We start from the raw sequence: 25,879 nt of genomic DNA, 5'->3' as shown, positions 1-25,879 counted from the left end.
TGGAAATCTGCATCAGCTGACACCCTGTCCATCAGTCAGAGGGAAGACTGCAAAAATATTGGATTGACCATATTGCATCATATTTTCAGCTAGTAGCTGACTGACTGGTGTAACATGGTGATGACATTTAGCACTGACCTGCAAATGACGTTATTTAAAATGACATGATTACTGACATGACAATAGTACTAACCTGACCCAACATAATACAGTAAACTCTCGATTATCCGTTGTTGCAATATTTGGGGCTGCTGGCTTGGGTCTAGTAATGCAATATCCGGCGCCAAAATGGGACATGACCAGCGGCTCTGTGCAAAGTCTGGCATCGAGGTGTATCAACCTGCTTGTTAATGGTAGCTGACTGGTGCTGTATTACTGTATTTTATCTTTACTTTATTGTATTTTATGGTTAATTTTCATGTTCTACTCATGGGAATGTTTTTAGAGAGAAAGTTGAGACTGATAATAACGCACTATCCAGCTTAGTGCTGAATATTGAGCCGATCGGGGGTACTATGCAATATCCGGCATTTTGTAATATCTGGTGTAGGGCTTTGCTGTATTATGGCAGATAATTCAGAGTTTACGCTATGAGATTACAGCACAGATATATCATGAAATGATAGCACTGATGTGGAATGAGATGACATGACATACCAGTAACGTGATTACTGAAAACAGCAACATGAAGACCATTACTGAAGCTGGTGGAAGTACTAACGATGGTGACAAAGATAATAACAGTGGTAATTATGATGGTATACTACTAATAATAATGATGCCATGTTCCTCCCATCAGACCACTGCTGAAGCTTGTGGACAAACTACTTCTAGTTGGCATTGTGCAGGATGAGGACATTACTCGCCTCCTCATCATGATTGACCCAGCCACGTGGGATCCAGAATTTGAGCCAGGTTAGACTGATCCTTGATGTCCTGGATTTCATTTAGTTTGAAAAGGATCAGTGTGTATTCAGCTTTTGTTTTGTTTTCACTTAGGCCAGAGGTTTTTGTACATTTGATTGCAGCGGGGACATAGGGTGGGCTCCTGCAACTAAAATGATCTGAACTATGGTAGCCAAGTCCCAGGCTGTCCTATGCCTCTTGCCCTTGTAGGAGCTAAGAGGGTAACAAAGTTTTTAAGTTTGGGCCAGGTGAATTTAATATTATATTTTTATAAGTGGATCTTGGGTTTGGTTTTCCTAAAGGCAACTTTCTTTTGGAAGGGACATTTTTCTTTTCTTTTAACAAAGAAATCTCATATTTCCATGTCAGATAATTCTGATACTATACACCAAATACTATACACCCAACACTATGCAACATTCTCCATAAACTATGCACTACACACTGTGCACCATGCACTATAATTATTACACTTCAGCCACCTAGGACCAAGTACGGTGATGCCTGTGTTTTGATTATTGATTGGAATGGACGTTACAATCACTGTGCTGGACTGATTAGATGTGTTGGGAGAAACAAACTCATTTCCTCTCTGTTATCAGGGCCGAGGTCTGCAATGACATTCTGATGATAGATAGTGTAATGTCTGGGTTACTGTAAATTAAGTCAGAGCAAGGTCATTATGTTGGAATTTGGTCAGCTTAGATCATTTGGGTAAGTTCATCAAGTTCTCTATCTGCTCTTAATCCTTTCCCGTATATCTGGATCACACAGGATTGCAAGGGGATTCTGATGCTGGATATTGCATAGGAAGTCTAAGATAGATTAAATCAAGTCAGTTTTGTATCAGAACATATTTTAACCCCTCCATGGCCATAGGTCCAGAATTTTATGTGTGCCCCTGACCGACGCTGAAGCCATTTTCTGAAGTTTCGAAAATTTATTTATTTTTTTCTTGCCGTATTGAAGAGGAGGTTCAGATGCACCTAACAGTGCAAATCTCAGCTTCTTAGACCTATTCTGTGGCTTACAACAGAATGCGGAATTTGCAGAAATATCAGCAATGGATATCTGCCGCAGTGGTGTATTGCCGTACTGCAACATGGCACGTGCAGGTGAACTTTTGCCTATCTCTGCCCTCCCCTAGCAGGTCAAAAGTCAATAGAGATAAGTCATTGTCTGGGAAACACAGTCTTTGTACAAAAGTCACTTACAAAACATAATCTACTTTTCACACTACCACTATCTTACACTTCTGTATCTTACTTAGTAACACTACACTAAGTAATATACACTATATACACTGCACTGCCCGTGAAGTGGTAGGAAGTGATGAGGTGGCACGAGAGGTGGTGTTGGGTCGTGCATGCGGTGGTGGGATGTGGTGGTGAGGTGGTGCAGGATGAGTGCACCTGCACTCCAGCCTCCTCTTCCTCCCCCTCCTCTCCTTCAGTGAAGAGCCACTTCACCACCGTCCGTCTCCTCTTCAGTGGTGGTGGAGCTGTATGGCGAGGTGGTGGTGGCTTCTCCTCACTCTCCGAGGAGATGTCACTGTCATCCTCCTCAGTAGTATGAGAGTGATACCACTCATCACCACTCACGTCACTACTCCCCGCCATACTCTCCACCTCCAGGTCAGACCCAATTCGGTCCTCGTTGCTCTCCCCCCCACGGGGAAACAGCTCCGCCCTGATCTCGGGGCTTACAGGGCCTGAGAGGACGGCACTGGGTGGGGGTTGGGGCAGGGAGAGAGGCAGAACTCGGATGTCCACTCATCAAGGAAGGGCGCGGTGTACTGACGTGTGGGGTGTATGGGAGTGTAGGGTAGGTCAGTCTCAAGATGTTCAGAACATTTTTTCACTTCCCAAAAATTTTTGCCATTTCTTATAGGCCATGCTCAGACAATGACTTTGGCCATTTATCAGCTAAACGTCATTTGGTGCCGGCAGCCATGGAAGGGTTAACCTCTCTCAGTGACTGTGGGCTTGCATAGTGAGTGAAGGAGAGTGTTGCCCATTTAGTTTGGGATGCTTCTGATTATATCTCCATTATCGTTTTCTTCGCCCCCGCATTATGCCTCATCCTGTACTTAGGTCAGAATAAGAGGTTTAGATTATGATGTGCATTAATGTGTAAATATACATTATTTTAATCCCACAGAGGGTAAGGACCAGGATCGTAAAGGCATTCTGCTGATGGACATCGCTGAGGGAGTGAAGCTTCAACTGTGCTATGTCTTGTCTCACCTCCTGGACCTGCAGAAGAGACACAGAGTAGAGAGCCTCATTGCATTTGCTCAGGATTATGTAGGAGAGGTGAGAGAGAGAGAGTGAGATTAGTTATACTACAAGCAAAGAGAGAGAGAGAGAGAGAATTGCAGTGTCAATGAAGACTTCAGATTTGCAAGAGAGGATGAGAATGAGAATGTGAGAGAATGATGTTGATGATGATGATAAAGACATTGATGGAGATAATGATGGAGATGAAGGTTCCTGTAATAATAATTATGCAGATGTTTCTTGATGCTGATACAAGATTAGTTGCATTGGTACATAGAGATCAAGCAGATGGATTTAGAGAGTGTGTAAGAGAAATAATGTCAAGAGAGAGAGACAGAGAGAGAAAATAATGAAGATTTGTACATGAGGAGAGAAAGAGAAAGTTGATGAAGAGGTGATGACAGTAATATGATGACATGTGACCATGCAGGTACAACAAGATCAGCTGCGCCGATACATAGAGATCAAGCAGTCAGATCTTCCATCGTCTGTGGCGGCCAGGAAGACCCGAGAGTTCCGCTGTCCGCCCAGGGAACAGATGAACGCCATCCTGGGATTCAAAAACCTGTCTGATGAGGAACTGGAAGAGACCCCTTGTGGAGAGGAACTGAGGATTAAACTGACTAATTTCCATAATGTATTGATGGCCAAGGCGAAGATACCTGGAGGTGGAGAGGAAGAGGGAGAGGGGGAGGTAAGGAGCAGAGGGATCAGGGGAGAAAGAGAGGGTTTTGAAGAAGAATTGAGGATTAAGCTGAGAGATTTGATGATGTGATGACAATGCTTTCCTATCTATCTATCTATCTATTGCCGGATGCCATAATCCTGTAAGGGGTGGCCATTTGACTTTGAGTTATTAGTTTTACAGGGAGGGGCACTAACCCTTCGCCAACCCACTTGCTGACATGTAGGGAGCACGCATGGTTTGGTTATATGGTTACCATCCAGCATTCTAAATGGTTTCTTGGCTTACAGGAAGCCATTTGGCTTGTCACTCAATGTAAAGCCACCTTTTGAAAGAAAAGCAATAAGAAGTGATAGGAAGGATGGGTGAAATAGGAAGAGAGGAGGGCAGGCACAGAAAAAGATTGATACAGGCTAAGGAAGAAGTAGGCAGCACTACATCAAGTGAGTGGGTGATGGTTGCCACTACCTACCACTAACAGTGCTTTCCACCCTGTGTATGTATAGGCCTAGTCCATTATCCTGTACAATATATTTTAGTAGGAGGTAAGAACAGAATGAAAATTATGATGACAACAAATGTAAACAGAGTCATAAGTCCAAGTCTCTGCCACCCTCACAGGAGATGCCAACCCCAGATTCAAAAGGTGTGATGACCAAGATGCTGGCAGTGCTGGGTGGGCAGAAGGAGGAGGTGGTGGAGGAGGCACCCCCAGAACCCATTGTTTTGGATGCAGCTGACAAGTTCAAGAAAGTGCTTGTTGACACCATTGTTCGTTGGGCTTCAGAAACCTTCATTGAGACACCTGTTCTGATCAGAGAGATGTTCAGGTGAGGGAGAGGGAGGTGCAGTTAGAGGAAAGTAGGCAGAAGTAGAGAAGAAATATGGGAAAGGGAGACTAGGGACCTTGGATCCTGCATTGAGGCACACATTTATTGTGTGAGGTTAATGTGTAGATGAGGTAGGTGGAAGGGAGAGAAACAGGATGGTATGGAGGGAGGGGGGGGAGGAACTATCTATTTATTGCCAGACACCTTAATCCCATACGGGATGGCCACAAACAAATCGCCTCCATGTCACCCTGTCCCCCGCCATTTCACTGCCCTGCTCCCAATTCACACCCCCTTCTCTCATATACCTCTCCACTCCATCCCCCCACCTGATCCTTGGCCTTCCCCTCCCTCTCTCCCACTCCACCTCACTCACATACTCTCTCCTCATCAGTCTCTCACTTTCCATCCTCTCCACATGGCCAAACCACCTCAATGTATTTCTCCTAACGCTTCCTATCACATCCACATCCACACCACAACGCTTTTCCACATCCTCATTTGTCAGTCTGTCTCTCCATATGATTCCACATGCTCCTTTCAAATAACTTATTTCCACTGCTCTCACTCTTGACTTGTGTCCCTCCAACAATGTCCAAGCTTCACTTCCATACATTGAAGTTGGTATCACAATACTGTCATGTAATAACTTTTTCACTTCTATGCTCACTTCCCTGTTTCTTATCATTGTTTTCAAGGAACCAGCAACCTTTCTTCCCTGCTGTACCCTTTCAGGCACTTCACCCTCCAAACTTCCATCCTTACTCATCACACTACCTAAGTACTTAAATGTACTCACATTTTCCATTTCCTCACCATCCAACCTCACTGTACGTTCACTGACTTCACCTGTCTCGAAGACCATAACTTTACTCTTCCCTACATTCACCTTTAGATTCGGTTTCTGTAGAGCAAATTAAAGATTTTGTTGATAAAATTGTGGTCTCAGTTTCAGAATCAAAATATGCTTATCGGCATCATTTCCTCTGCCAGTCTGTTGTTGCATCAGTATGACAGTATGGATATGATGATGGCTATCAGTAATGATATGGAGACCCTGTGTATATATTCTAGGTGAAGACTGGGACTTAAAAAAATGATTGTCTGCCTTATTTGCCCTTGTGCAGTAAGTAGGCAATAATTCTTAACCTTATTCTTGTATGTCCATCAGCCTGCTGCTGCGTCAGTACAACAGCGTGGGTGAGATGATGGTGGCACTGACAAAGACGTATGTCATTAGCAGTGCCACTAAGAAGGATGTGGAGACCCTGTGGCTGTGCCTTAGTAAGGTCCGTGCCTTATTGCCAGTCCAGATGTCCCAGGAGGAGGAGGCATTGATGAGAGAGCTGCTCTGGTATGAATATGGAAATTTGTTTTGTTGGGTAAATTTTTTATGAACCTGAATGTGTTGGTTTAGAGCTTGAAGCAATAGCCTTTGACTGTAGAGTATTTAAGATTTTATGGTTCTGATATCCCTTACCAGAATAAAATCATCTGGCAGTATCCAAAATAAGTATTCCTAAGTGGGTACCTGCACTCTGTTGTTGTTGTGGCCCTAGGCTTATCTGAAAATGCGATTCCATTGGACTGCAGTTCTTAACTGCCCATCTCTTACAGTCCACCATCATCCTCATGGGAATAGGAGGGGAATAAAGGGATATTTTTTTATATGGGAAGGCATCCCTCACTGGCACCAGTTATGGATATTAGTCTCATCAATTACTGCAAATGCTTGCTGGATCTGAGTCATCTGCGCAACTCTAACCCAGATAATGAACCATGTCTTTCAACACTCTGCCCTTATCTACCTTCTTTGCCAAGATTGTTCTTATTACTCTTACCTGTCAGTATGGAAGCATGTAGGGGTTGTGTAACTCCATGTCTGTCTGATCTACAACTCTTCTTTGGCTTCCCACAGGACCCTAGTAAATAACCACATATTCTTCCAACACCCTGATCTGATCCGTATCCTGTGTGTGCACGAAAATGTGATGGCAGTCATGATGAACACCTTGGGCCGACGCGCACAGGCCGTGGGTGAGACTCAGGCAGCAGAGGGTGAGGTGACACAGGCCAAGGAGAAGGTGCGTACAGTTCCCCCCTCCCTCTCGTTTTTCTCTCTTTGTTCCTAGGCTCATGTACTCAGTTTTCATCCTTCATCCTCTCAACATGCCCAAACCACCTCAGTCTACCCCTCCCCACGGCAGCAGTATATTCAAGTCTCATCCTTCATCTCAACTCTTCACTCAAAATCCTAGCCCCACCCCCCCACCCAGGCCTCGCATTCAAGGATGCACTACACGTCTCCCAAATCATTGTCGTTTCTGTGCCTTTGAGTCTTCAAATATCCTCTTCCATTTCTGCCCAGGGCTTGCAGTCATGCAGTACAGTATTACACTCCTGACACTTGCTGCATACAAATATTCTGGCGGAGAATTCTCAGTTTTGTCTTAAGTCTTTTATTTCCTCAACAGAAATGAGGATTCTTCTCTGCCAGGATATTTTATGCACAAGGCAAGTTAATGTTCAGCAATGTGATATTAATGCATACTGTGTTAATATTATGATGTTGTGGCCCCAGACTCTTCTATACCCAAACCCATTGGACTGTAGGCTGAAGTTGCCCTTCTCCTGCAGTCCACCATCTTCCTCTTGATGGATAGAGAGTGAGCTAAGGGATGGAATATTTGTATAACAAGGCACTGGAGACACCTAGTGATATTTGATACCACCACATGAAGACGTTCCTCTCCAGCACCACATTGATATTAATATCACATAAACAGCAAACATTTGAGCAGTAAGGTGTAATAAGCAAAATAAATCACTAAGGGATTAGTTAGTACATAACTTCCTTGACTGATGAGGATACAGCTCACAGTGTTCACTCATAGTTCCTCATTACTGTTTTCAAATGCATTCAGTTTCTTCCATGTTCAAATGTTCAGTGCTCATTCATGTTCAGATGTTTAATGTTCAGTCTTTTCCATGTTCAGATATTTAGTGTTCAGTCTTCTATGTTCTGATGTTCATTGTTCAGGCTCTTTTATGTTGAAGTGTTCAACCTTCAGTGCCCCTCATGTTTAGTGCTCATGTTTACTACATTTTATGGTGACATTGCACTGTGCCTAGCCCATAGTCATATACAATACTAGCTAATTCTTCATCCTGGTCAGTTTAATATTATCTGGTTTAATCATAGAATGAAGTCTGATGATAATAATAATAATAATAACAATAATAATTTATGCCACATGATTCAAACATCAAATTAAGAAATATTGGACGTGCAATGTCATCTGGAGTTTTTCCGCAATATTTTACATTTCTGTATCAATTATTCTGCATGGTAATCACTATTTTCATAGACTAAGTATTGTATTTCTCCCAGTCTTGTTAATGATGATTAATTCATTATGTAGACATTTTTACTAATTTTAATAGTATTTTTGCCAATTTAATGTTGGTTTTGGATTCTGTAACTTTGTGTCATGGCACATCTATCATGTGTGTTTTTCCCAGCTTGATTTTACGGCACTGGTTTTGTCGTTAATTATTGGTACTTTATTAACGATTAACCCTTTCAACATGATATCATTTTTACTTTGCTCTTGCTACTGCTAAATGATGTTATTCAGCTTAGGAGAGACTTGCTTGAACTGGAGGGATTAGACAGCCTTCTTTAATCCCATCACTACAAGAGTCCTCCCTAAGCTGAGCAGAAACAATTGGAAGTAGTAAGAATGACCTAAATGGACATAATTGTATTGAAGAGGTTAATATAAGGCCCAGAAACTCCTAGAAGAACCATGGCAAGGAAAAACAAAGGTGTTGCGCATTCAGGTATTTTGGCATTTTTGGCAGCTAATCATGCAGCATAAGTGATACGATTGTCAGTGCTTGCTGTCTTGTAACTGTGAATTTTGTTTTAACCTAAGTTTTGTATTGAACATACTTTGTAAATTAAGCAAACTTGAATCTTAATGTGTGTGGTACAGTATTAGTATGGGCTTGAAGTCCCATCATCTTTCTGATACAGTTTGACAGAATGGCAGGTTAAGATAAAACAACAGTATTTACAAACCCAGTGAGTCTGTTATGAAATAAGGTGAAAAAATTTGCCCATGCCTGAGTGTGTTAACATCTCACTTTTTAAAAACAAAAACACATTGCAGTTTTGTTGTCACAACATATAAAGGTAGGAGACCAGTCTTCACCCTGGCAGCATTGTTGTTTTGTGCTTCCAGGCTCTAAACCTTGTGGCCTGAAGGCTTAAGTTGCCCTCTTGCAGCCCTCCAACCTTCTTTGGGGAGATATGGAGTGAGATGGCATTTGTTTAATTCAGCAAGGAAGCTGCACAATTGTATAGCTGCCATTAAATGAAGTTTTCCGTTCCTACAACCAGCAATAGTGATAACAAAATAATCCCAAGAAACAAAACACTACTGTGTGATATGATTCAGAGTTTCCCCTGGCTAGTGGTTGAGCTAAGAGTTTCTGTGGCACACTCCCCTCCTGCCACTGTGCCTTTTGTTAAGAGAGTCTGCAGTGAAAAAGGTGTTGTTCTTATTCTTTCCAAGCCTCCGCAACCTACCTCCTACAGCCTTGTCTTTACGTAAGTCTACATCCTCTGCCTTATTACAGTTTCACCTGAGTTTTGACATTTCGACACATGGTTTGATGTGAGTTTGGTTTTGACATTTAGACAGAGTTTGACAAGTGTTTGGTTTGACAGTGACACATACGGTATTGCAGTTTGACACAAGTTAGAGAACAGAGTAGACAGCAGAGTAATTTAATCTCTTTTTTACAGTTTGGCAGAGTAAATGACTGTTAATTCTTTTCTCCATTTTGACCCGAGTTTTTTGTACACACATGAAAGAGTAACTGAATCTCATCTTTACAGTTATAGGGACCGTTGATTCATTTCTTTTGCACAGATTTTGATTTGACACAGTTGTTTTTATGGTTAATGGCCTTTTGCTCTCATTTATATAAGTTACATGGCTTTGAGGAATTTAGTGGATACTGTGTATTCTTAAAATATGACGTACTTTATAATCATTTAGTTTAAAAATATATGCTCAGTATGTTATTCAGCTTTATATATATAGTTGCAAAGTAACTTTGATGATCATCTCTTTAAATACTTGACCTTGTGTTGATAAGTGAACAGACTTGAGCTTTGACTTGTTTATTTTGGAATCATGTAAACAGATTGGAAATTCTGACTTGCAGTGTTGGAAAAGGTATGCATGCTATATTTTCCTCATTTATTGCACTGTTGCAGTATTACGGAATTGCAGGAATACAATATCTCTTGTCATCTTAACTTATAGTATTACAGTAGTTACTCATTACTTTCTAGAATCAAGCCACTCCTTATCGATTAGTCCCCAGTGCCACGATGTATTTTTTCCATTTTACTTGTGCTGTCTCCATATGATTTATTCAGCATAGGAGAGACTTTGAACCGTAGGGTTTAGATGTAAGCTTCATTATCCCCTCCACAAGCTGGTGTTTTCCTGAGCCATATGACATTGTCTGGAAATAGCAAGAATAAAGAAATAATACATCATGGAACTGAAAAGATTAATTTATATCATTAGTTATTCTCTCTAATTCCTAACAATCCTTATTTATTAACTTGTTTACTGTTCTCTTACAAATAATTTCAGTATGTACTTTACCCAGCACATGGTAGCACATATTACACTGCTCTCAAGACCCAGTAGTCCTCCTACATACCATACACATCTACATGTCACCACTTCGGCACAAACACCCTCTGTCCATATTGAATACATGCTAGGGCTCTCATACAGGGACTGGTGTGTTGGTATTAGTGGGGGTATTTTTACGACGTCGGCGGGTCTTCTGGTAGATGAGTAAAGTCTGATTTTATGAAATTTAAATACTTAAACTGTTCCCTGCCCCAGTGGGGATTTGAACCTGGGTCTGGTAGGACTGCAGGCAACCTCTCTACCAACTGGGCTACCGCCTCCCCATATCCCTTCCTTATCTACCAACAAATAAGTCTTCAGTATGTGCCTGCACTGTACCCGACGTTTATATCACATACTTACTTCTCAGTGCTTACCACATACCTCCCTCCCCCTCTTCCTTCCCGACAGGACACTTCACATGAGATGGTTGTGGCGTGCTGTAAGTTCCTGTGTTATTTCTGCCGCACGGGTCGGCAGAACCAGAAAGCCATGTTTGACCACTTGCCATTCCTGCTGGAGAACTCCTACATCTTGCTCTCTCGACCCTCACTGCGTGGTACAACTCCGCTTGATGTGGCATACTCCTCACTCATGGACAACACTGAACTGGCCTTGGCACTCAGGTAAGGGTTTGATGATGATGGCATTAATTGTAGCATCTAATCCCCTCTTTCCCCCCCCTTCCTTTTATCTTTCGTTGTTGCATGTATTGATATTGTTGTCTTGACCTTTGCTGTTCAGTGCAGCACCCCTTGATGTGGTTAGTTCCTCATTTTTTAACTGGCCTTGGCTCTCGGGTAGGGGGTTTGATGATAAGGGGTATAACTTTAGCACTGATTCCTCCCCCCTCCCCCTCCAGTGTCTTGTTATTTTGGCCAGTATACAGTACAGCTCCTTATAGTGTGATGCATTCCTCACATTTGGATAATACTGAACAGGCTTTTGCTCTCAGACAGGATATAGTGTATAGCTTCAGCAGTGAACTAAGCACAAGTACTTTTTTTTTATATATATACCATGGTCCATGCTACCTTCATATTACTAAGACGAATAAAATTTGCCATCTCTCCATCTTGAGTGCTGAGTTCTTACAACACAACCACACTAGAATATGATGTTAATCATGAAGCAGTGCTGTGGAAATGATGTACAGGATAGCAGTAGTATTGTCTTTTTCTGCTTCTGAGCTTTGTAAAATAAGCTGTAAGAGGATGATAAGCTGGGTCAAGTTAGGGTAAAAGGGTAGCTATAGAATGTACAGTATATGTTTTGTCACTTGGTGGCAGCACTCCATGTGTCACATTCTTGAACTTTTTCATTTCTGAAACCCCATCCTGAAGGCCTTCATGCAGGACCCGTTCCTTTGTCTTTTTCAGTCTACTCCAGGACATTCTTCCCTCCACAGTCATCACTTAACTCCTTATTTTAGTATATTTTTTTCTTACCAGGTAATTGAAATCAGCTTTGGGTCTCATACTGGATAACAAATCTCTCAATATATACAGTACCATTTAACTCCATGTAAATCAGGACATAATTCAACTAACTGCAAACTCTTGACTGAAAGTATATAAAGTTTTGGAAAAGCATCAGTACAGAAAGGGGCAAAATGGGATTGACATTTATGGCATTTATTTGTATTTGTTATATTATTATTATTATTATTGTTATTTACATTTTTCTTTTACATGTCCAGAGAGCATCATCTAGAAAAGGTTGCAGTGTACCTCTTGTATTGTGACCCTCATACATTTCAATACACACCTTGATTTCCATACATTTCTTCATTTTCATTCCCCCCCCCCTCTGCCATTTCAGAGAGCACCACCTAGAAAAGATTGCAGTGTACCTCTCTCGCTGTGGCCTTCAGAGCAACAGTGAGCTGGTGGAGAAGGGCTATCCAGACCTGGGTTGGGACCCGGTGGAAGGAGAAAGATATCTGGATTTCCTCCGATTCTGCGTCTGGGTTGGAGGTAAGGAGAGTGTGTTTGTGTATGTGTGTCTGTATGTATATGTGCATGTGTGTGTGTGTGTGTGTGTGTGTGTGTTTTAATGCAAGGAAGAAGGAACCAAAGGCCAGGAGCCCGTGAACCGTTCCTTCCAAGAAAAAAACAAAAACAATACAAAAGAGAGCCAAATTCGAGATCAGTTCATTTTGAGATGCCTGGACACACTGCGTTTGAAAGACTGGAGATCATAGGAAGTAGGAAATACAGACAGAGGGAGACAGTTCCAGAGCTGACCTCTTGCATAAATGAAGGACTGGGAGTAATGATTAACCCTTGCATTAGAGAGTTGGACAGCAAAAGGGATGAGAGTTTGTTGCTAGACGGATGCTACGCGCCCGTCTTAGAGGTGGAGGGATGCAAGCAGACAGTTCAGAGGAGCAGTGACCATTGAAGTAGCGATAGAGGAGATAAAGATGCAACAGTGCGGCAAAGAGACCGAGGTTGAAGAGAGCCAGTAAGAGGAGGAGAGTTAATGAGACAAAAAACATTTGACTCCACCCTGTTGAGAAGAGTTGTATGTGGGGAGCCTCCCCACACATGAAAGTTGTACTCTACACAGGGGCGAATAAAACCCATGTATATAGTCAACAACTGTGCAGGGGTAAAGGTGGCATGGAGTCGGCTTAGCACACCTAATCTCTTGGAAGCAGATTTTACAAGGGATGCAATATGATCTTTCCAAGATAAGTCCCGAGTGAATGAAACCCCAAGCATGTTCAGGGATGATGCAGGATTGAGCTGGATATTATTAAACAATAGTGGGTAGTCCTGTGGATGATTTTGCTGGGTTGATAGGTGAACTGAGTCGTTGATGCATTAAAAACAAGATTATTTTTACCCCAGTCAGAGATACGAGCGAAGTCAGACATTAGGCGTGCCATAGCCTCATCCCTTGTTCGTTGAAGTAGCTGCTGAGGTGGACGTTGCAGGAACCGAATGGAAAGGTGAAGGGTAGAATCATCAGTGTACGAGTGGATAGGGTTAGATGTGCAGCTTTGAAGGTCATTGATGAATAAAAGGAAGAGAGTTGGTGATAGGACAGAGCCCTGAGGAACACCACTGTTGATAGATCTAGGAGAAGAACGATGGCCATCTACAACATCGGCTATACAGTAGAACGACCAGAAAGGAAGCTATAGATGAAGGCACAGATAGAAGGATAGAAACTGTAAGAGGGCATTTTGGAAATCAAAGATTTATGCCAGACTTGATCGAAAGCCTGTGAGATGTCAAGTGCAATGGTAAAGCTTTTGCCAAAGTCCCGAAAGGAGGATGACCAGGAGTCTGAAAGGTAGGAAAGAAAATCGCCAGTGGATTGTCCCTGACAGAATCCATGCTGACGGTTAGAAAGAAGGTTGTGATAGGAAAGATGCTTTAAAATTTTTCTGTTAAGAATTAACTCGAAAACTTTTGAAACACAGGATGTTAAAGCAATTGGACGTTAGTTAGAGGGTTGGGAATGGTCACCCTTCTTTGGGACTGGCTGAATGAGAGCAAACTTCCAGCAAAACGGAAAGGTACAAGTTGACAGACAAAGACGAAAGAGTTTACCTAGGCAAGGTGTAAGCACAGACGCACAGTTCTTGAGGACAACAGGAGAGACTCCATCAGGCCCATATACCTTGTTAGTATTGAGGCCAGTGATGGCAGAAATACATCAGCTGAAGAAATTTTAATGTCAGCCTTGAGGAAGTCAGAGGGGGAAATGTTGGAGGAACAGCACAGGCATTGTCTAAGGTGGAATTGGAGGAGAAAGTCTGAGCGAAGAGATCTGCTTTATCAGTAGAAGAAATAGCTACAGAGCTATCAGAGTAGAAAAGAGGAGGGAAGGATATTGAGGTAAAGTTGTTAGAAAGGTTTTTGGCAAGGTACCAGAAGGAGTGGGAAGAATTCGAGTTGGAGAGTTGAGAGCATTTAGTAATGATGAAATTATTTTTAGCAGAGCAAAGAACAGACTTAGCATGATTCCGGGCAGAAAAAAAAAGATGTGATTCAGGGGTGGGTTGGCACTGGTACCTTTTATAGGCCCTGTACTTGTTGCGGACAGCATTAGAACAAGCGTGATTAAACCAAGGCTTTCTTGCATTAGTCAGAGGATATGAGAAGGGAATGTATGCTTCTAAGCCCGAGAGAATAACCTCCGTAATGCGCAAGGCACACTCAGATGGCTCCCGGTCATGGAAGCAGTAATTATTCCAGGGAAAATCAAAGAATTACTGCCTGAGGGCCTACCAATTCGCAGCTCCAAAGTGCCACAATCGACGTTTCTTTGGAGGGTCCACAGGCCGTACCGGAGTGATGGGACAGGTTAAGGTAATAAGGTTGTTATTGAAGGAGCCCAACAGAGAGGAAAGATTAACAGTGTAAGCAGAAGGATTAGTTGTAAGGAAGAGGTCAAGTATGTTGGAGCTGTCTCCAAGGCAGTCAGGGATATGGGTAGGGTGCTGTACAAACTGCTCTAGGTCATTAATGATAGATATAGGCTTGTTCACCTGGTGGACCAGTGAAATGAGAGGAGAGCCAAAGGTGGTGGTGTGTGTGGGTGTGGTTGTGGATTTGGGTGTTTGTAGCAGTACAATGATTTCCCTTCAATTCTGTTTCTGGGTTGGACATAAGAGAAAGAAAGAAATGGAGGGAGAGGGGACATGTAAAGAAAGGAACATTAGATTTGTGAAGGGAGGGAGAAGAAATTGTGTGAGTGTGTGTTTATGAGAGAGGGAATTTCCTGTACAGTATGTGGAGAGATAGAGAATAGGAACGAAAGTAGAGGAGAATAGGAGCCATAATGAATGTGGAGTAAGGATATTCATGAAAAGAGAGAGAGCGAGAAGCTGAATATGAGTAAACCTCATAATGTTTTTCAGGCAAAAAAGGTGAGAAAATAAAGTAGAAGTGATGAGCTGAATGTCTGGAATCTTCCATACTAGTATATTAATCTCCCCCCACCTTTATTTTTATTTTTTTAATGATACTGTATTTAGCAAAAAATTGCCACTAACTTATAGAATTTGAGTAGACTACTTTTATCTCTGTAATAAGTAGTACTGTACTTACTATACTTAGTTTTTTTAATTGAAACAAAGATGCACATGACAGGTTTGCTGACGATTGGCTGAATGCAACACATCCAAATAACATTGTTGTGTTTGAGTTAGAAAGTTTCAGTTCACATTACCGATAATTAACTGAAATACAACGATGTTTTTTGGACATGTTGCATTCAGCCAGTCGTCACCAACCTGTCTTGTGCATCTTCACCTCGATAAAAAAACTGAGTATAATTATTTACACTGCTTTATTTATTATTATTTTTTTTAAACATTCTTTTAGGCAGATATTTTTAGCACCAGTGAAATACCCAGTTTTTGCCAGTTGAAAAGAATATGTTTATTGGCAGTACACTATTTGCATTTAAGTCCTTTTCTGAGCCAGTTCTTATAAGCACACAGGGAAATCAAGGGTGGGTCTTTCTGTTCCATACTATTGTATTTGTTTTGTTTCATTTATAAAGGCTTGCATGTGTCAGCCATAGTCACCTAATGGCAGCTCTCAACACTGCTTGATCTGTAGCAGCCTGTCTGTTCAGCCCCTGATCCCAGAGGTCACACTCTATGACCGTATCCCAGGTCTTTTTACTCAAACTTGCCCCCAAATTTCCATCTTGCCATCTTGAATGCTGAGTTGTAACAGTAGAGTGACACTGGAATATGAATCCGGTCACATTTAAGTGCTGTGGAGAGGATGCAGAGCCATAACATTGTATTTTTTTGCCACTGAGGTTTGTGAAGTAAGTTGCAAAAGGATGAAAATCTGGGCCAAAACACAGTAAAAGAAGTTAGTCAGTTTGTTTTCACCACACAGATATCTGTAGCCTCTTTCACCTCAAAGTGGCACCACACTGGGCCAAAAGTGGCTAATGTGTGAGCAGCTTTTGTGAGGTGAAACAGCTAGCAGACTCGAGTTGCCATCATATACGTGTTTTTGTGAGCTGAAACGACAAGCAGTGTCATCTGCCCTGGCACCTTGTGGTCAGCTGTAAACAAACCTCCATGGCGTACCCGTTTCCTTTTCCTCAGTTTCTGTAACTGCCTAACATACTTCAGCAACTCCAGAGCCACAAGGCAGTCTACTAGAGTTTTCCTTGCCCCAGGATCCATATCGAATATTGGTTACAATCTGATTTCCACTTGTTGTTTGGAAACAAAACAGACAGCCTCTGCGGCTGGTCACCCGAGTGTCTGACTATTTATTTCATGTCACAGGAAAAACAAAAGAAATTATAAAAACCACAAGAATTAAATTACAGGTACTTAACAATTTTAGTTACGTTTCCTTCTGTGAATAACAGAGTATTTTCTCACCAGTTACAAAATTAATATAGATTCATTTGAGTTCTAATCCCACCAACAAGCTGTGAGCAAAAATTGTCATCCACTTTGCCTTGCAAGCGAAATCTTGCTCACCATGGGTCAGTTTGGCTAGCGGGTCGCAAAACTGGCTTGCATGTTAACCACTTTTCGCCCAGTGTGACGCTGCCTTTTTTTGATGGACAAGTGTAGTCGTATTGAAGGAGAACATTGACTAGTAACCAAGGACACTCATTCCTGCCTCATAACTAAGGCTCAAGAATTTCGTGCAACCTTGACCTAATATTCTAGCTGTGATTGGCTCAGTTCCATCAGATGAAAACAAACAACCTATACTGGATTAGCCTGTTGCCTTAATAAAATCTTGAGATACCCAGTGGTCCAGTGGGTTAGGCACCCCAGCTGGATGTTGTCCATGGAGGTGTTATTCTGAGGGATGGTTGGGGTTTATTGCTCATGGAGTTAGTGGAGGGAGGGCAGCCATTACTCTGATGACTTTTACTAGGCATACAGTTGCAATCTGTCTATCTTGAATGCTTCTACAGCAGGAGATTAATGTTAGAATATGGTACTAGTCAGAAAGAAGTGCTATGGAAAGGATGTAGAGCCATAGTATTCTCCTATTTTGCCATGGAGGTTAGAAAATAAGCTACAGAAGGACAGAAATCTCAGTTGTGGTGAATGACCAGCCATGAGAGTGAAATGTAACTACAGGCTTGGTAGCTAGCCACACAGTCATGTTTCAGGCAGGAAGCATTCAGCCACGAGTACATATACTCAGTCCAAGATGGGATTTTCACATTGTTACATATCTTTACACATCCTAGCTTTCTCTCTTTCCCAACAGTTTCCAGCAACTGCTAGGAAGTAATTAGCTGGTTGTGTCACTTGTTTTAGCTTCCAGTCCATCGAAACATCAGCTGTACTATGTCCAACCTCTGTATGGGGATTCCTAAAGGGAAGCATGGTGTCACTTGGTTGATTGATAGAGCCGTTCAGTAGTCATATTCTCTTACTGGTCAATTTCCTATATGATCCCTATGTTACATAATAGATTTCCTTTATCCATGAGATAGCTGACTTCCCATGAATCTTTGAAAAGACAGATTTTTAAAAGCTACAGCATTGAGAGAGGTATTGAAATGGATGATGTAAGGGTCTGGTTGCTGCTTCTTCTGCAGGTGAAGTTTAAAATGTACATGAATAATGTCATGATTTTTGTAAATGTTGTTCATAACCCTGGTTGATCTGGCCGAGTAGACCTATTGACCACAGGTAAGCAGGTGCATCTTTGAGGTCATCCAATAACTACAGTACAGTAGTGTACATACATTTTGTTGGGATCCAGAGCCCTGTGTGGTAGACAGTGCCTCACCAGGGTTGGATCAGGGTCCCTCCTTCAGTGAGGTGTAGGGAAATATGAGGTTTGGCTCTCAGATGGCTGTCAAATCTGCTCTGTGCAGGTGTGTGGTGCCACCACTTGTAGGGTCCCTTTCAGCACCTCTTGTAAGTGTAAAGGTGTTGGGTGCTGAGGATTTATTTTAGGAAGTTACTTCATTCTTTCCTCGTCCTTCTGCGTATGGGTGACTTTACACTCCCTCTTTTGTCTTTCTTTCCTTCATTCTTTCTTGTTCCTTCTGCCTATCGGTTATTCTACACTGAGTGGCAAGCCGAATGGTTTCCTGTACACCAGGAAACCATTTACTATGTTGGGTGGTAACCATATAACCAAATTATGGCGGCTGGTGGTTTAGTGGGTAATTACAGCACTCCAATCGGATTGAGCCGGTGAAAGCTTATATCCAAGGGATGGTTGGGGTTTATTGCTCACGTAATGCCACTCAGGGATGAGTGAGGCTGGTCACTCTCATCTTAAATGTCAGGACCAACTTCCCTAACCCTGGGCTGCTATGTTCCTTATGGGGCAACGTAGGATTGGATGATGGATGGATGGATAGAACTGACATTTTGGGGAAACAGAAGACCAGTTTATTATTATTAATAATTATACTGATTGTTTGATTCACTGATACATCAACTGGCAGGACTGTGTATGATCTGATGATAAGCCAGTGTCTTTATCCACATAAGCTGTAACTTAGATTGTACCTTGAGTAAGTTGCACCATATGTAGTGTACCATCTTCTGCCAGGTCTAAACCGGGACCAGGAGTTGCAAGGTATCTCTCTCTCTCTCTCTCTCTCTCTCTCTCTCTCTCTCTATTGTAGCAAAGTAAGCAAATTATCACTCTCTCACTCTTTCTATGCTGTGTCTGGTTGTCTATAGTATGTCTGTCTGTCTCTCTTTGTATTTGTCATCTGTCTGCATGTAACCTGGCCGTCCCATATCATTACTCATACCATGAATGAAAACCAACTTTGTTGTGATTGCTAAATAGCTTGCTGTGTTAATGTTTTCAGCAGCTTTTGTGTTTGAGTCAGAAATGTTCACTCTTAGCATCTTTTGCTTTGGCTGCTGCTTACGTGTATGCTAGAGAGAGAGGGAGAGATTTGAGGAGGCCCCCCCAAAAAAAAAGACAGCAGAAAAAAGGAAAGAGAAAAAATAGACATGAGGATTGCCATTGAGAGAGAAGATAGTTGGTGAAAGTGTGTGGCAAATAGAGGGACTGCATAGACAATGTTCTATAAATGAGTGCCCCTTTCCCAGGTAGCAACAGTATAATACACTGTATGCAAAATACATTGTCCATATTGGTTTTACAGCATTTGTTTCCGGACTGTATCCAGGCCAGAGCTTCATAGGCCATCAGTTGTCTGCTCTTGGTGTTTGTAACCTTTGTATTTCTGTTGGTATTTTGTTATTTAAACTGTGCTTTACCACTGTTGTTTGCCCCTTACATTTTAGGCTAAGCTCTTTATTATTAAAACTGAGTGAACAAAGATGTGGGCATACGCCTAATTTATCTATATATCTATCTGTTGCCAGACGCCTTAATCCCATACGGGGTGGCCACAGACAAATCCCCTCTGTCGCCCTGTCCCCCACCATTTCATTGCCCTGCTCCCAGCTCACATCCCCCTCTCTCATATGCCTCTCCACTCCATCCCTCCATCTCATCCTTGGCCTCCACCTCACTCACATACACTCTCCTCATCAGTCTCTCACTCTCCATCCTCTCTACATGGCCAGACCACCTCAGTGTGTTTCTCCTAATGCTTCCTATCACATCCACATCCACACCACAACACTCTTCACTTCCTCATTTGTCAATCTGTCTCTCCATGTGACTCCACAAGCTCTTCTCAAATAACTTTTTTTTTTTTTCCCCCAAATACGGTAACTCATAATTTTTGAGTCATTAATGGAACACCTGTACTAGTCAGATGTGAATAGCCTGCATCCTGCATTACAAAGTGTAGTCAGCAGTGATAGAGAAAGGTTAAGCATGTTGTCATCATCAAACAGCAACTGCCATAAACATACTACTCTTTAAAACTGCAGGGTGCCAAGACTAGGGTACTATAGTCCAGAACATTTAAGGCTAGCAGACCATCTTATGCCCCTGGTAGCATTTTTCATAATACAAACACCTCCAATCACCTCTGGACTATATCCCATAAACCACTGCATGCTTCAGTCAGAGAGCTTCACCAACTACACCACCTGAGGCCTTAGAAAGTATGATGAAAAGAAAACTTCAGGCTTTCCCATAACCTTCCACTCGTAGTTTTAATAATTCCTGTTCACCCAAAAGTGTTACAGAAGCCATACACTTGTCCTTTGTACAGTGGAGTCTCTTTTATCCGAAAATCATGGGACTTTCAAAGTTTCGTTTAATCGATTTTTTCGGATAAAAGATACTGTAATAATATGTAGGATACAAGGGAACAGTATTGTACTCACCCATCACCCATTTCTGGCGACGTCTAGCCCACCACCACCACCAGCACCCCAAAAGCCACTCAACCATCACCAAAGCACTTAATACACTGTAGTAACTATGTATGTAACTGCACTTTTGTAACTGTAATAGAAACTGTCAACTTAAATAAATCTTCACTCAAACTTAAATAAACCGTCACCAAAACAATTACGTAATTCACTGTAAGTAGTTCGAACAAATAAAGTCTTAAACCTAATTGTTTTTCATATTTTCTGTTTTCGTATTCAGTCATTTCCATATCATCTCCCACATCATCCAAATCTTCCGAGGTGGTGGATGGGGGCTGGTGCAACCAGTGTTCGCTGTATTGACTAGAGGAGCAACCGTAACCTAATGCTAGTGGCGCGAAACGATCCCACCACATTTGAATTTTCGGATAGATTTCAGATTTTTCCGGTTAATCGAAATGAGAACGTTTTAGTAAAACTTATGGTTAATGGCATATTATGATTAAAAGAATTTCAGATAAAAGAGACTACACTGTAATTCTTTTTTTACTTTAATATGTGTTCTTACACCAGGTTAAGTTATGGGTTAATTATGACTTATTACAGACAACACTTGCTCTTTGTACCCTGATATGTTCTTTTTATATATTAGTGTTTACCCATCATCCATCCATCCAGTCCAATATTGTCTGATCTAGAGCATAAGGACCCAGTGCCAGGCTACCTAGTCCCAATACTGAAGGCAAAAGTAACCAGTTTCTTTTCCCTGAGCAGTAAATTCCAACCATCTCTTGGAAGGAGATCCCATGAGCCACATCTGGTTGGAATGCCTTAATCCACTTGACCACCAGGCATCTTGAAAATGGTGTGATGGCAACGGGAGTAATTCACTATATCATTACATAACACAAATGCCTACCCTTGATGTGCCAGCCTGTTAGAGAGCTCTACCATGAAGTAGTATATCAGTTACTGTATCTTCATGTTCTTTTGTATCCATGTTCACCCAGTGTTACAGAATAAGCATTACAAAATAATCCATGCTTGTTCACACCCCCACCAAATGTTCAATCAGCCTCTCCCTCTGTGTTCGGCTAACCCATATATGTTCATTGTGTTGTGTTCATGAGAGTTCAAATGTTGTTCACTGTTCAGATTTGTGTACCATATTGTTGAGTCAGTCCTTAGGAGGCTGTCCATCAACTCTTCCTTACCAATTTCTGTTTACTTTTGTTTTGATGCGGAAGAGGCCATCTTCATACAGTGGCACAGTACAGTACAGTACTGTATATTATTTGTGAAAATATGCTGAGAATCATTTTATTTCATTTGTAAAGGCTCCAAGATACATGCACGCATCGGCCTTCGTCGCCTAATGGCAACTCTCCGTGCTGTACAATCTCTTGCACTCTTTATTCATTCCCTTATCCCTGATGTCACACTATGACAATAAATTAATTAATGTAACAATACAGTAAACTTATCCCTCCAGAAAACAAGTAGAAAAAACTAGATATATATCAATATTAAGTAGCTCAGTAACTAGAATAGAAAACTAAAAATCATCATCATCCGGACATCCTTTCCCACCCTAGGGCAGGATGAGGAGTAGCAACTAAAAATAGCTATTAAATATGGATGCATTTTGCAAGAACTCTAAAAAAAGATAGGAAGAATGGAATTAGCCAGTATGGGGAGTCCTCATTATCAGTTATTATAAGTCCAGTATATGTTCCATGTTTGGGCACATGTTGTGTATTATGCACATTCTACATCCATTTCTACTTGCATTGTGAAAGCATTTGGAATCAGCCCAACACATGTGCATGGTACATGCAAATACCATTGTGGAAACACACGTTATGAGCAGAGAATAAGTAGAATGCTGTGCTGAACATTTTGTCAGGCTGATGGCAGTGTATGGCCAGGTGAGTTCTTGCCTGATTGTAGCCTACAGGCAGATGCATTCTTGAGCATTTGCTTTTTACTGTATAGGCTAGGTACAGTAAATGCATTTTTGAACCAGATACTGTCTTGAGCTGAATGTCAGACCAGTTGCAGTTTATAGCCAGATATAATCTTGATTGGTTGCCATATATAGCCAGATATTCTTGAGTGAGTGCCATATATAGCCAGATGCATTTTTGAACATTTGTGGTGTATAGTCAGCTCAGTGGATTAAAGCTTAACCTGAGCCACACACAGTCCCTGGCCAAATACCCAAACATTCAGCATTTTTTTTACAAGTGGTCTAGACTCTAATGCAGCCCTGACACATTTTTCTGACCCCACAGGCGAGAGTGTGGAAGAAAACGCCAACCTGGTGATCCGTTTGCTGATCCGTCGGCCAGAGTGTCTTGGCCCAGCACTGAGGGGTGAGGGTGAAGGTCTACTGAGGGCGATTATTGATGCCAACAAGGTGAGTTGAGGGAAAGAGAGAGAACAGGAGTGTCTTGGTCCTGCATTGAGTGGGGAGTTTGAGGGCATGCTGAGAGCTATGATTGATGTTAAATAAGGTGCATCAAGAGCAAAAGAGAGTGAGACCACTGTGGGGTACCTTTGATGCTAATAGGGTGGGTTGAAAGAAAATTATTTTTTGGCAGAAAGTAGAAACCATCATTGTTCAGTGTCTTGGAAGGAGCAGGAGTGGTACCAGTTGACCACCCCATGCCACAACTATTCCCATTTCTCCTGCAGATGTCTGAACGTATCGCAGCCCAACGTTTAGGTGCAGAAGCAGAGGGAGCTGTACCAATCGACCATCCAATGCCAGCGAGTGAGGATGACGAAGACTACATCGACACTGGTTCTGCCATCCTTGCCTTCTACTGCACCCTGGTGGATCTCATGGGCCGATGCGCTCCCGAGGCCAATGTCATTGCACAGGGAAAGAATGACTCCCTCAGGGCCAGAGCCATTCTGAGGTCCCTGGTGCCCCTGGAGGACTTGCAGGTGTGTTTTGAAGATGCAGGCTAATTTAGAGAGGGTATGGTACTAATTTCATAAGTGCTCCCAAGGCTGATGTTATCCTACAAGGCAAGAATGATAGTGTGAAGATGACGACTGTTATGAGGTCACTGGTGCCATTGGAGGATGTGCTATAGATTGAGCTGGTTGGAAGAATTTTGTATGGAGGAGTACATGACAAGGGTTTGGCACCTGTTTGTGTATGTGTGTGTGTGTGTGAAATGAATGTTGTTGAATTGACTCAAGCTAATAGATGCCATGAAGCACGTAAGGCTGGAAGGTTTTGCCTGTGAGATGGAGACAGAATTCTGGAGGTTTGAATGGTGAGTGAATGAGTGTGTGGCCCATTCAGTTGGGCAGACATTAGTTAGTTTTGCCTTCTCAGTTTTTTTTTATTTATTTATTTTTTCTCACTCTAGGCCCAACCCCACCCCATTCTTGAGTGGAAAGAGAGGTATGGATGATGATGATGGTCAGAGTGAATAGAGGTATAGATGAGGTATAGTTGAGTACAGATACCAAGCTTCATTTATTACTCACTTCATTATTATATGGAAATTATGATGATGCTGATGGTGCAGTATAAACCACATTTCTCCTGTAGGGTGTGCTGTCGCTTCGCTTCACCCTCTCGAACACAGCAGCAGAGGAAGGTCGCAGTGACATCCCACCAGGCCTCATCCCCGCACACAAACAAAGCATCGTCCTCTTCCTGGAGCGTGTGTATGGCATGGATGACAAGGACTTGTTCTTTAGCCTGCTTGAGGATGCTTTCTTGCCAGATCTGCGTGCTGCTACTTCACTTGATAAGGTAAGTGCTTGGTGCATTAAAACATATGAGTGGAAGATTATGCATGTGGGATGGAGTAGGGAATCTGGGGACTTGAATTGTGTGTGAGGGAGTATGTGGCCTATTTCACTATACAGGTACATGTTCTTGATTAGTTCTCATTCTATCTTGTCCTATCATTCCTTGCTTTCTGAACCAAGCTTTACCCCATTCCTGGATGAAAAAATGAGGTCAGGTTGATGGTAGGTAAAGTTTGGTACTGTCTGTTTTGGTGGTGTGGTGGGTGACAAGGACCTCTTCTTTAGTCTGCTGGAGGATTGATTCTTTTCTGCCAGATATGTGTGCTTCTGCTTTGCTTGATAAGGTAATTATTTGGTGCTTTGCAATAAAAGTGTGGATGGTCATGTCTGGTTGATGGAGTCAGGATGCAGGGGACTTGAATGGTGGATAAATGAATGTATGGCCCATATCATTGGGCATGCTGCTACTCAGTTCTCGCACCATATTTTTTTCTTCCTTCTTACATTCAGGATCCTGCCTCCCCATCTGTGGGTGGGAAAAAGAGATGGGATGATGATGATAAACTTGACCATATATCCAGCAGTCAGTACCATGTTGATTGGTAATAAAAAACAGAATTTGGTGACCCAAAGTATCACAGTTACTTTGTGTAAAATTGGCATTGTGTGTTGGGAAAATACTGTACAGATCTATCTATCTATTGCCAGACGCCATAATCCCGTAAGGGGTGGCCGTTTGACTTTGAGTTATTTGTTTTGTGGGGAGGGGCACTAACCCTCCACCAACCCACTTGTTGACATGTAGGGAGCACGTATGGTTTGGTTATATGGTTACCACCCAGCGTAGTAAATGGTTTCTTGGCTTACAGGAAACCATTTGGCTTGTCACTCAATGTAAAGCCACCTGTAAAGGAAAGAAAAGCAATAAGAAGTGACAGGAAAGATGGGTGAAATAGGAAGAGGGGAGGGCAGGCACAGAAAAAGAATGATAAAGGCTAAGGAAGAAGTAGGCAGCATTACATCAAGTGAGTGGATGATGGTCGCCACCACCTACCACCACTGTACATAACTTTTTATAATTTTTTCCATTATATCCTGCATACCTGATGTTCAGGGAGATAACATAATCCATGATCTGGTGCATCCCTCCTTTTTTCCAGATATCGGAAAGTACTCAGGATCCCTCTATACAGGTATTCTTGTTTTCCTGTGTCTCATTAAGATTCCCCTCACAGTAAGGTGCTCCCCTTCCCCCAGTAATATATACTCCTCCCTCCCGTCCCATGTGTCTGGTTTCTTGGAATCGCTTCTCTCACATTCTGGCAGAGTGACAGTGAGCTTAGTAACTCAGCTGGAGTCAACACTGGTGGTCAGGGCTGGGATAGCAAAATTGTTAAGTGATTATTTGTACTACTTGCACACTTGTTTAACAATGCTTTCATGAACTG

General features: G+C 42.1%; 1 protein-coding gene across 3 annotated transcripts in view; it reads left to right on the top strand.

The window, feature by feature from the left end:
- Positions 1–25,879, top strand: part of RyR (Ryanodine receptor) — a 186,570-nt gene that overhangs the window by 79,533 nt on the left and 81,158 nt on the right. For 2 of the 3 annotated variants that reach the window (XM_080269466.1, XM_080269465.1), the window contains 12 exons: positions 800–915; positions 3,067–3,221; positions 3,616–3,879; positions 4,492–4,700; positions 5,872–6,054; positions 6,619–6,784; positions 10,835–11,049; positions 12,245–12,399; positions 22,949–23,073; positions 23,352–23,606; positions 24,226–24,432; positions 25,592–25,624. In XM_080269466.1, the coding sequence (XP_080125592.1) occupies positions 800–915; positions 3,067–3,221; positions 3,616–3,879; positions 4,492–4,700; positions 5,872–6,054; positions 6,619–6,784; positions 10,835–11,049; positions 12,245–12,399; positions 22,949–23,073; positions 23,352–23,606; positions 24,226–24,432; positions 25,592–25,624 (2,083 nt within the window). The remainder of the gene's footprint in view (positions 1–799; positions 916–3,066; positions 3,222–3,615; positions 3,880–4,491; positions 4,701–5,871; positions 6,055–6,618; positions 6,785–10,834; positions 11,050–12,244; positions 12,400–22,948; positions 23,074–23,351; positions 23,607–24,225; positions 24,433–25,591; positions 25,625–25,879) is intronic. The other variant, XM_080269467.1, reaches the window with a different exon arrangement.

Source organism: Coenobita brevimanus, chromosome 33 (genome assembly GCF_032717465.1).
Source record: "Coenobita brevimanus isolate Jiangsu-jjx chromosome 33, ASM3271746v2, whole genome shotgun sequence".
In the NCBI taxonomy this organism is placed as follows: Eukaryota; Metazoa; Arthropoda; class Malacostraca; order Decapoda; family Coenobitidae; genus Coenobita; species Coenobita brevimanus.
The sequence above is the reverse complement of the archived record's forward strand: the minus strand, read 5'-3'. Positions and strand labels throughout refer to the sequence as shown.